The 12,270-nt window shown below is 47.1% G+C and overlaps 1 protein-coding gene across 1 annotated transcript in view; it reads right to left on the bottom strand.

The window, feature by feature from the left end:
• Window positions 1-1,590: 1,590 nt before the first annotated feature.
• Window positions 1,591-12,270, bottom strand: part of SLC25A48 (solute carrier family 25 member 48) — a 72,880-nt gene continuing 62,200 nt past the window's right edge. The window contains exons 8-9 of the mRNA XM_064279702.1: window positions 8,908-9,041; window positions 1,591-1,748 (exon numbers count right to left, since the gene is read on the bottom strand). Of these exons, the coding sequence (XP_064135772.1) occupies window positions 1,626-1,748; window positions 8,908-9,041 (257 nt within the window). The 3' untranslated portion in view covers window positions 1,591-1,625. The remainder of the gene's footprint in view (window positions 1,749-8,907; window positions 9,042-12,270) is intronic.

Genomic DNA, 12,270 nt, shown 5'->3' with positions numbered 1-12,270 from the left:
TCACTTCTAAGGAGTATTCTGGCTGTACTTCTCCAAAGACAGACTTGTTCGTCTTCTAGCAGTCTGTGGTATATTGAGTATTCTTCGCCAACAGCATAATTTAAAGGCCTCAATTCGTCTTCGTCTTCTAATTCATCGTACAGTTTTCACATGCATGTAAGGCGCTTATGTAATGTAGGATCCCATTTTGGGGATATACATAAACAACACTCAGAAAAATAACAAGGTATTGGGATTATAAGTATTTTTATTTTGTTCTGTTTATTTGTATCTTCTATTTTTTCTACAATAAAAATGCACTGATTTTATTATAGGAACTTTAAAAGAATTATTTTATCCGTTAAAAGGGGGGAGTGGCTGATATCTGAGCACAGCTTTAAGAACAAGTAACTTCTCTCCCCTGCCCTGGACCTAACCCTAATACACTAACTCTTCACCCAAGATGTTTAGATTATGCAAAATGTGTTGTTTTCCTTTTCTTTTTATAAGAAAGGGCAAAAAGTGAGAAAAGGTGTGAATGTTGGAGCTTTAGAAAAAAGTTAAACAGAAGGAGACACCAGGGAGAAGAAGCAAGAGGAGGGGGAGAAGGATCCAAGGGGCTATTGGAGGTTGATCATCCATCCATGCCCCAATGTTTCTGAGTGGCCATGTATGGGCCAGGCTCTGTGGCAGGCACCTGGGATACAAAGGTGAGAAAAGTCATTGCAGCTCTCCTGGAACTCTCACACTGGCTGGGAGTGAGGAGGGTAATCAGGCAGGTGTAATGCAGTGTGATGTGGGAGGGTATGAAAACGGGCTGTGGGAGGGAGCCTACAGCAGGTGCGATTCATTCCAGCTGAGACATCAGGGAAGGGTTCCTGGAGGAAGAGACTTCTAAGCCAAGGCATGTATGATAAAGAGGAGTTGGTGATGCCAGGGGCAATGGGAGGAGGAGGGAGAAGAGGGTGTCAGGCAGACACAACAGCATGAGCAAAGCCCTAGACATAAGAGAGAAGATGATATGTTTAGGGCAGTGGTGAGAAATGAGGCCGATGCTTTATCTGGAGGGCAAAAGGGAACCATGGAGGGAGTTTGAGCAAGTAAGTCGCTTGATCAGATTTCTGCTTTTAGAAGATCTCCCAGACTACAGTGATCTTTCTGCAGAGAGCAAGGAAAAAGATGTAGGAGGCAGGGAATGACGGCAGAGACCTCCCTCCAAGGCTTTGGGCACCTGTTGGTGGCTCTCAGACTCGGGCTCTGATGCCCCGTGGGAGCACTGGGTGGGCACCCTGGCTCGAGTCCTCACTTCTGAGCCTTGGTCATTGAATTTGTACGGTGAAGCTAAAAGCACTTTTCTCCAAGAGCTGTTAAAGCTTCTGCGTGGGAAAACAGGAGCTTGTGCTAAACAGGTCAGTTTTGTGCCGGCTCAATTACTGAACGTCTAGTACCTTGACCATCACAGGTGGGCACTTTAGAAGTGCTTTCTGGTGACCACAAGGGTGGCAATTTTAGCTTAAAACTAATACAGATTAGACAAAAATGAGACAGAGGTAGATTTCAGAGAGTCAAAACGTTTTTAAGACAAAGAAAAGAGTTTGAAGCCGTGGAAGCCCCAGTGGCTGGGAGGGAAGCACACTGACCTGGGCTTACGGGTCTGTCACTGTGTGGTCCCCGCGGATTGCCTGCAGCGAGAGCTCATAGCCAAGGAACATGGCCGCACTCATGGGGAAACCCCGAACAGCGTTCACGGTGATGCCCCTGAAAAACACCTTTGCACAGGAGGCCAGATTATTACAGGGGACTGGCCCTCACTCTCTGTGGGGCCACCTCTGCAGGGTGGAAGAGGCTGGGAGGCTGCCCCACCCCCAGCCCGTCTCAGGCCGGACCCCCAGAGCTCAAAGGACCTGTTCAGGTGGGGACTACACCCCATTTGACTCCTTCCCTGACCCATGTCATGTCTGATAGCTCTTTTTCTCCCAGACTCTGGCGCTCTATCCTCCGCTATAGGCAAACAGTTGAATCCTGCTCCCTCTCTGTCACTCTCATACACACACACACACACACATACAAACACACACACACACACAATTCTCTGGACTGTGGAGGTCCTAACTCTCTACTCCACTCTCTCTGCAATGACGGACAGAACACTAGCCATGACCAGCCACTGTCACAGGTGCTTCAAAGTAGCAGCATGGGGAAGAACTCGGGCAGTGCTTATGACTCTGCAGACACCGAGCTAAGGTACAGCTTTGCCATCTAGTAGCCATGTTACTTGGGCAAGTTTCAAACACTATAGACCTCAATTTTCCAAACTGTAAAATGGGGATAATGATAGTGTTTACCTGATAAGATTGTTGAGGGAATAAATGAGATGATGCTTTTAAAGCACCTACACGGTCCCTGGCATGCCGCAAGCATCATGAACTCTTAATGTTCACCATCATCATCATTATCATCATCAAAGTCAATACAATATTTTTACGCAAATAATGCACACGCTGTACATTTTTTTGCCAACTTCGTACCACCCCGTGAGGTATTTTCATAAGCATACTATGCTAATTTATGTACAAAAAAAAAAAAAAAAACCAAACCCGTTGCCATCGAGTCGATGCCAACTTATAGTGACCCTATAGGACAGAGAACTGCCCCATAGGGTTTCCAAGGAGCAGAGCGCCTGGTGGGTTCAAACTGCTGACCTTTTGGTTAACAGCTGAACTCTTAACCACTATGCCACTAGCAACATGTAAAAAAATTGATACAGTGTGCTTACAAAAATACTTGGGGCAGGGGAGGTGCAGCTGGCAAACAAACGTTATTTACATAAAAATATGGTAGTCCAGACTAGGACTCAACCCTGGTTATTAGTATGAGTGCTGAGGAGTAGTGGCCTGTCTCTATGAACAGCTAAACCCTGCCTTTAATGCTACCAGAGCCTACATTTTTCTTCCGTCCCCTAGGAATAAGATGCTTCCCAATTCTTCCCAGGATCTTCCTTTCCTCCCTGCTCGGTGCTAGGAGCACACTGACAAATGTGCTATGTGGTTCTTGCCCTCGTGCAGTTCATAACCTACCAGGGGAGGGAAAAAAAAAACACCAAACTCACTGCCGTCGAGTCGATTCCGACACATAGCGACCCTATAGGACAGAGTAGAACTGCCCCATAGAGTTTCCAAGGAGTGCCTGGCGGATTCAAACTGCCGACCCTTTGGTTAGCAGCCGTAGCACTTAACTACTACGCCAGGGGGAAGCCCACTATAAAGAATTACACTAAGATCCAGAAAGTGACGAGAACAGAGAAGAGCTTTGGGAGGGGCTGGGAAGGGCTGTCCTACAATGTATTCTCTGGGGAGAAATACAAAGCTAAAGGCAAGTCCCCACTCAAGCACAAATGACCCAAGGACTGTCAGACATGAGATATAAACCTGTTACCTGACTCCTGTGTAATTTACTAAGTTTAAGACATAGAACAAGAGCTGTGATTTTAAAGCAGTAGACATCCAGCCCTTTGCCTGTCCCCAGTTTCCCAGCCGGTGGCCACTGTGGGGTTTGGGCAGTGGTTGGCTGGAGTCATCAACCATGACATCAGGTGACCTCTCTTTGGGGAGGTGGCTTCACCTTGAGACACTGTGGCAGACTTGAAGATGCCAGTTAAACAGGAAGGGGGTTCTTGGTGGAACCTGGGGGGTACCTTGGCTCCAGGGCACAGAGCTGATGAACTAGGGCCCCAGAGGTGAACTGAATGGCTCAGCCAAACCCTGGAGCCATTTAGGCAGAGCTCGAGAAGGATCCTTGTAACATCAGCACCCCTCTCTTAATGTCTAACTGTTCTGGAATTCCACAGGCTCACCCAGGGTAACTGAATAACAGCGAGGAACTGGGTCAGTCTCCGAGAGGAAAATTCCATGGGGGTGCCCATAGAGGCTACCTGTGGGCTTGGGCTTGGTGCCACTCCAGGAGGCAGAGCCAGGCAGGACCTCCCTGGGAGTGTGAGTCTCTGGGCCCTGCAGGAGCCCTGGGCCATTTCAAGCCGGGAGACACGCCTGCCCTCCAGCAGCTGCAGCCAGGCCCAAAGAAGGCAAACAAAGGGCAGACAGGCTGCCTATTACCCTGCACCATCAGGACACAAAACCACCAGACCAAAGCTCTTCCTAAAGGCTCAATGACTCCCCAGCACCAAGGTCACATCCACACCCCTTCACTGGCCCAGCACCTGGTGGTTCTGCGCCATCTCTAGGCTGCCTTTTCCACCTGACACACTGGGCAGGCTAAAGGTCTGTCATTCCTCTACGGCGCCTGCTCCCTCTGACTGGGAGGTCCCTCCAGCCTGGAATGCTTCCCAAATCTGACCGGAGGATTCTGGTAGCCCTCCATGCCACCCCAAGTGGGATATGGCCTATCACCTCTGAACACTCTCATCATAGCTCTTCCCACTCTGTCCTCCCATCGCCCGGGGCTTATCTGTCTCCCTGTTAATCACAGTGGTCAGTTCAGGGAGAGAGGGTGGTCTGCAGGGTTTGCCTGGGAATCCTGAGCACCCAGCACGGTGCATGGCCCAGAGCAGACCCTTCCTAAACATTCATTAAATGAATCAATGGGTGGATGGTTGAGCAGATGAATGACTGAACTCCCAGACACGAAGAAGGAGCAGTCTCTGAGCTAAAAGATACAGTCCAGAGGTGGAGGGGAGATTCCTGGAGGTGGGAGAAGGTTTTGACCCTCAAGGGGCAGAACCATAGGGGGGCTGACCCAGGTGCCTCAGGAAGCTTGTCTACCTGCAAATGTTCCTCTAGGTCCCTTCTTAGAGTCATTCAATCTCATTCTCTCATCAGATGCTCCTTCACAACAGTCACCACTGTAAAGCTTAAAGGACACCACTGCCTCTCCTCCGGACTCCTTATATGATAACTCTCCCAAGTATGGCCCATTGCCCATGTGGTCCGAGAGGACCCTCATGGTGGGCCCAGAATGGATCCACAACTACCAGGCCTTCCTTCTGTGTTCATGCGGGAATGGGCCACAAGTCCGTGGACTCTCAGTTACTGTTAGACTAAAGACGGCTCTACTGGCAATCGTGGAGCCCTGGTGGCACAGTGGCTAAGAACTCGGCCGCTAACCAAAAGGTTGGCAGTTTGAATCCACCAGCCACTCCTTGGAAACACTATGGGACAGTTCTACTCTGTCCTATCGGGTTGCTATGAGTTGGAATCAACTCAACGGCAACTGATCTTTTACAGAGAATCACGAAATGTGTTACAAAGAGTTATTAAAATTGGGCACCATTTTCATTATTTTATTCCTTTTCAATTCTTTATGATCACTAGGTTCTTCCACACGAAAGTCGAACAGGTTGGGTAATGAGAGGCTCAGGGTTTCTTGCCCTGCCTCGATGAGCCACAAGAAAAAATGTTTAAGAATGGGTGCTCTTTTAAGCCAGAGCCCAATCCAACTGGGACCTGGCGCCATCCCCTGGAAGCTGGGAAAAGGCACTTCTCTTGCTGCAGCTGAAATATGCCTTTGAGAAAATACAATTTTCCAGGATTGTATTTATTTATTTATTTTTCTTGTTACTATCTATGCTTATGGGTCCCTGGATAGCACAAACGGTGTGTGCTTGACTACTAGACTAAGGGCTGATAGTTTGAACCCACCCAGAGGCCCCAAGGAAAAAAGACCAGGTGATCTGCTTCTGTAAAGATTATAGTCAAGAAAACTCTATGGAGCAGTTTTACTTTGTAACACGTGGAGTCACCATGAGTTGGAATGACTCAGTAGCAAGGGATTATCTATGCTGATATGCACTCGTACATACAAACATACATACATCTACATACCCACATATATGTGCTTCCACACGCTGACAGTATTTTTGAAATATGCCACAATAAACTCCTAACAGTGGCTAGATTTGAGGACAGGAATGAAGACCTCAGGAAGGGCACTCAAACAGTACAGCCTCTTGTACCTTTTGAAGCTTTCCACGTTCATTTTTTGCCTACTTTTTAAACTAAATAATAATTTTTTTTTTTTTAATTTAGAACCATCTGGTGAATGAGGTGGCCAATCAAGCCGAGCATTACTATCTCTGCTTAAAACTTGCCACTGAATATTCACTGCAGATCCAACACCATTGACATTAAGACACTGATCATCTGGCCTCAGCTTCCTTCTAGGACTTTGTTTTTTACAGAGCACAGTAGCTTTGGGAGGAAATAACATCAGCAATATATATTTGCCTCTACAGGCTTTTTAGGATTATGACACATTAATTCTTTGGAAAACCAACAAAAACATCTCAAATAAAAGCAGCACATCACAGTGTGAACCTCTCTTTTCTGTCCCTCTGGATTTGTTGGCTGAATCGCAAACTGTGCTTCTGCTCAAAAAAAAAAAAAGAAAAGGACAACTGAGGCTGTACACTTCTGCCAAAGCAGCTCTTATAAAAAGAAGAAAAAAATTAAATAAGAAGAATGAAAAAAACTCTAAGTTTATCCATCCTTAAAATATAAAGACAGGAATGAAATTCTCTCTTTATCATGTTGTTTTGTACTAAACAATCTCATTCCCCAACCTCTCTTCATAAGACGTGATGGCCAAGTCCTCATCTTCATCCTGGGGCACAATCAGTGTCGCACTTAGTGAGTGGTAAGCAAAGGTAAATGACATTCCAGCTGTGAGCTGATCAGGGCAGAGACTTCCATCTCCCTTACTGTGCCCTCTATATTTCTACTAATGTGGCCTGGGGACTAGGTCCCACTGTTGGTTCATTAGCGTGTGAGCTTCATGAGAGCATGGACTTTGCCTCTTTTATTCACTGCTGTGTCCCCAGCTCCTACAGCCATGCCTAGCACATGCCAGGTGCTCTAAAAATAAGTATTTGTTCAATTAACGTTGAACTTGTGAGAACTAAAGCCCTCAGGCATTTTTCTCCCAGGAACCATTGTGAAATCAGATGGCCCCATACTCTACAGGGCAACTGATTATTTAATACTAAGGCAGGACTATGCATTGACTTCTTGTAATTCTGCCCTTTATATCTGGCCTTTGATCTACCTTTGGGGGTCATTTGGGGGTCTTTCAAACAGCAAATTCACTATTTTCCTCAATAATGGGTTATCTAAAACTGGATCTTTCCCCAAGTTGGAGGGAGAAGTAAAACAGGAGAGAAGTAAGACAAGGCCTCATGGCACCTTCCCTAGCAAGAGGTGAAGAGGCAGGTGGTGTGTGAAAGTGCCAGGAGGGGTGGGTACAGGAAAAGAGCAGTGGAGGGGATGGGTTCTGGGGACAGGAGGTGGAGAACTGTGCTGGGCCTTGAAGGATGGGTAGAGTTTATCTGGTAGAGCTGGGGCGAGGGAGCCATGTGAGAAAAGGCTCAGAGCTCAGCAATAACACTAATGCAAATAAAACTAGTACTGCTACTAAGCCAAGATGTCACTTTGAGGACTGAGATGCACCTAACTCAAGCCATGGTGTTTTCAGTCATCTCATACTCATGCTAAAGCTGGACAATGAATAACGAAGGCTGAAGAAGAACTGATGCCTTTGAATTACGATGTTGGTGAAGAATAGTGAATATACCATGGACTACCAGAAGAACAGACAAATCTTTCTTGGAAAAATTATAACCAGAATGCTCCTTAGAAGCAAGGGTGGCAAGACTTCGCCTCATTTACTTTGGATGTTTTATCAGGAGGGACAAATTCCTGGGAATGGACATCATGCTTGGTAAAGTAGAGGGTCAGAGAAAAAGAGGAAGACCCTCAATCAGATGAATTGATACAGCGGTTGCAACAATGGGCTCAAACATGGCAATGATTGTAAGGATGGCACAGGACTGGGCAATGTTTTATTCTGTTACACATAAGGTCACTATAAGTTGGAACTGACTCAACAGCACCTAACAACAACAACAACTAATAATAATTCATATTAATACTGATTACAAATGTTTAACTCTTTCCAAATGTTTCCTATGTGTTATGCATTAAGCTAAGCACTTTTTATGTGCATTATTTAATCTGATCCACACACAACTGTGTCCTTCATCATAGGGATGATTACCCTTGGAGAAACTGAGGCCCAGAGAGGTGAAGCAGTTGCCTGGATTTCCTCACATGTGAGAAGATGGGCCTGCCTTTGAACTCAAGTCTGCTGCCTCCAAGAGCCATGTCAAGAAAGAAAGGGGCCTAAATGAGGAAGAGTGAGTAGATGGCTTCTCTGCAGGGAGCCATTGGGAGTCATGGTAGGCAAGGTAGATGGCAATGAACTCATTTATAACCCTTGGACAGCAGATATGGAAGTCTGCTTTGTTCAGGGACAATTTGGAGGTGGAGAGGTATGATCAGACTTGTGTTTAGGATCATCCCTTTGGCTGTGAGGAGAACAAAGAAAGGAGACGAAGCCTAAGGAACCAGGCTGGAGGCTTGGAGGCTGTCTCAATAGCTAAGACCAGAGATGATGGGGCCTATACTCTGGTGGAGTGCGAGAGCAGAAGACAGATCAGAGCTGGTGAGACGTGATGACTGAGGGATAGAAGGGTGGGAAGTGGTGCTGGAACCTCCCACCTGGGGGAGGAGAGAGGGTGAGTAGTGAGTGAGGCCAGGTGTCCCACCCTATCTCGATGAGACTGCAGGCTTTGGTGACAGACAGACATGGGTCCAGGACCTGGCTCTGCCATATATCAGCTCTCCTCTCTGAATCTCTGTCAGTGGGGCACACACCTACCTCCTCAACCTGCCTGGGGTGAGGTTAGACAGATAACACACATGAAGGTCTTGTTGCAATGCCTGCATGTAGTGTTTGAAGATGATAACCATCACCCCCTTGGTTTCCAGATCCCCTTCTCTGTCATCTCACATTCCCCCAAATGACTGAACCACCTTCCAGGGACTGGAATTGACCCTGCATGACTGCTGTAGGGCTTACTTTAAGACCTTCCTCTCGGTAACTCTGGGAGATACAGTCCAGGACACCTTTGTATTTGCTGAAATAAACCCCATCAGCCTGGAGTCGACTTTTCACAACATCCATAGGAGTGGCTGTCCCCCAAGAAATTGCTCCTGTAAAAAGAGAGAGAGAGAAGCTAGGACCTGGGAAGGCTGGGTCCTGATCCTCCTTCCACCCCTTGCTGTAGGGCTTGCATAAGTCTCTGGCCTCCTCTGAGCCTTGGGCCCCTCATCTGTACAATGGGGCGGCAGTACCTAGCTTCTTATTGCTGTGAGGACCAACTGAACGATGCACATAAAGCAGCTAGCACAGCGGCAGGTACACAGTCAGTGCTCAGTAAGTGGCAGCTTTGATTAGCAGTTTTTACTGGAGAAGCAATAAGTCCCTCCCCTCCATTGCCATCAAGTCAATGCAGACTTACAGCAACCCTACAGGACAGAGTAGAACTGCCTGTGTTTCCGAGGCTGTAATCTTTACAGAAGCAGACTGCCACATGTTTCTCCTGCAGGGCAGCTGGTAGGTTCGAACCACTGACCTTTCTATTAGCAGCTGAGCACTTAACCACTGAGCCACCAGGGCTCCTTTGAAACAATAACAAGCCCCACAAATACCCTGCAGCACCATTACCACGAGAGAGAGCCCTGGGTGAGGCTAAAGGTTTGCTGCTTCCCAGAGACAGGATTTACTCCAAACACAAAAAAGCTAAACAAATACTTGCAGATAGGCTGCATGCCAACGAAGGGCCAGCCAGACTGTAAAAAGAGCAAGGGTGGATCTTTAAACATCTCTTTCCCAAATACGTGGGATAGAAGCCTTGGGACCATGTGCCACTGTGTCACCCTCACAGAACAAGTCCAGGTGCCCTAGTTTGGAAACTTTTGCGACTTTAATGGACTCTAGGGAAACAGCACCAGCTTACTGTGTAAACACATAAATTGACACATTCTTTGGTGGAGAGAGAAAAACAAACTGATGTGAAAGTCCAGGGCAGCTGGTTTGCAGGGTTTTGTAATTACTGCCTTCCCAAAAGAGACCTCAGCGAGCCCTGGGCCCTCTGCCCATCCAGGATCCAGCCCCCTGGGACTCCTGCCCATGGCCCTCTGGGAGGCCCTCTGGACCTCAGCACCCTTATCTGCAGGGATAAGGGACCACTTCCCCAGGAGTCAGCCCAGAGGCTGCCCTGATATGTTCATCTGTCCCCCAGCCCATGGCTGGGGGTACCTCAAATGAGATTTGCCTGCCTGGCCACCCACACCTGCTCTCAGCAGACATTGAGAGCAGACAGCAGCCTTGTTTGCCCTCTCATGGAGCACCCACTGGGAGCCACGCACCATCCAGGCTTCAGAAACATGGGGGCAGAGTGAGAACCCTGCTGCCTGGTGGTGAAAATGTAGACCTTGTAACATGTTTGTTAGGAGTTTAAAGTATAGCTTAGGAGGAGGAAGAGGAGAGCTCAGTATTTCAACTTTCTTCTCTCTACTGGATCTTCCCATCAGCATCAAACACACTATGATATCAGCCTGCTTAACAAGCAATCCTCTCTTGACTTCCCTGTCCCCATTATGGCAAAATCCCTCAGGAGTTTTCGTACACTTGGTTTCTCCAATTCCTTTCATCTGCATGAAAGGAACGGGATCCTGCATCCCACTCGACATCGCTCCTAGGATGTCTAACTGGCATTTCACTTGATTCCATTTCAATCAGATTTTCACATCCTTCGCTCCACCAAAATGGCTTTTGTCAAAGTCCTTGCAAACTCCACGTTCTACATCCAATGGTCAATTCCCTCCCTCCCTCCCTTTCTTCTCTCCGTTCCTCCCTCCTTCCTTCCTTCCTTCCTTCCTTTTTCCTTCCCTCCCTTCCTCTCTGCCCACTCATTCTCACTCATCATCTGCCCCTTTGTGGGGCCTTATCATCTGCCCACCTCCAAAGGCTGTAGTGCTCCAGGGCTTTCTCCTCCACCCTCTACCTCTTCACCTAGCTGGTCTCCCCAGTCTCATGATTCTAAATACCATCTTTATGCTGATGACTCCCAAACAGCCCAGGCTCCTCACCTGAGCTCCAGGATCCCGCATCCTCCTTGGCATCTCCCCTAGGATGTCTAACTGGCTTCTAGAACTCATGTGGCCCAAACCAGCTACTTACTGGCCCCTCCCCATGCAGCCCCATCTCAGTCAATGGAAATCCATCCTCCCAGTTTCTCAGGCCAAAATTTTTGGAAGCATCCTTGACTTCTCTTTTTCTTTCATAATTTACACACAGTCCTAGAGAAAATCCTGCTGACTCGACCTTCAAAATGTATCCACTGCTTTTCATCACGTCCACTGAAAGATAATTCCTGGGTCTGAGCTCCCAATAGCTCTTGCTTTGATTACTGAAATAACTTTCTACCTGGTGTTCCTTGTTCCCCTAACATCGACTCTTCTCACAGCAGCCAGGGCAGTCCTTTAACAACACAAATCCTGAAATCACAAAGCACTCCCCTACTGAAACCCCTGCACTACCTCTTATTCTATTTAGGGTAGAAATCAATGTCCTTGCAATGCTTTTCAAGGCCCTCCATGACCTGGCTCCCTGTTACCTCTCTGATCTCCTTTTCTACTCCTCTCCCCTTACTCACTCTGGCACAGCCACACTGAACTCTTTGCTGCAACTTGAGTATGCCAGGCACTCTCCTTACCACAGGGCCTTTGCACTTACTATTCCTGCTGCCTGGACACTTCTCAAGTTTGTAAGCAAATGCTATCTCAGGGAGGCCTCTACATATTTTTTGAATGAATAGATGAATAAATTTATTCCATATTTATTTTGATCCAGGTACTTGATCACCCACAGCCTTTTTGGAATTCACACAACAACCCTACCACACAGCTAATAATATGCTGTCCATTTTAGTGATGAGGAAACTAACCCACAGGGAGGTTAAGTAGCCAGCCCATGGTCACAAAAAAAAAAAACATGTAGATTCGAACTTTGATCTTTGTGACTACAGAGCCTCACTATCCTATCTATAATAGCTGTGTGACCTTGAATTAGTTACTTAAACTCTCCGAACTTTATTTTCTTTGTTTGAAAAAAAGGGGAGATTGATTCCTACCGAACTAACAAAATCCACACACTAGAAAGATTTACAGTGAGCAGATATTCAGTAAAGGTGAACCATGATAACAGACTTCCTTATCAAAGCTCAGTAATGCCTGACACAAATTAAGTGCTCAAAACGTATTTATTGACTAAAAGTTGAGTGAGCCCAAACAAGGACTTGCCATCTCCATAGCTCCAGGGGGCAGGGAGTGGGAAAATGTGAGGGCACATTCCCCATTCCTAGCCCTTCACCTGCCA

Source organism: Loxodonta africana, chromosome 2 (genome assembly GCF_030014295.1).
Source record: "Loxodonta africana isolate mLoxAfr1 chromosome 2, mLoxAfr1.hap2, whole genome shotgun sequence".
NCBI lineage: Eukaryota > Metazoa > Chordata > Mammalia > Proboscidea > Elephantidae > Loxodonta > Loxodonta africana.
Note: the sequence above shows the minus strand (reverse complement) of the source record. Positions and strands in the feature narration are given on the sequence as shown.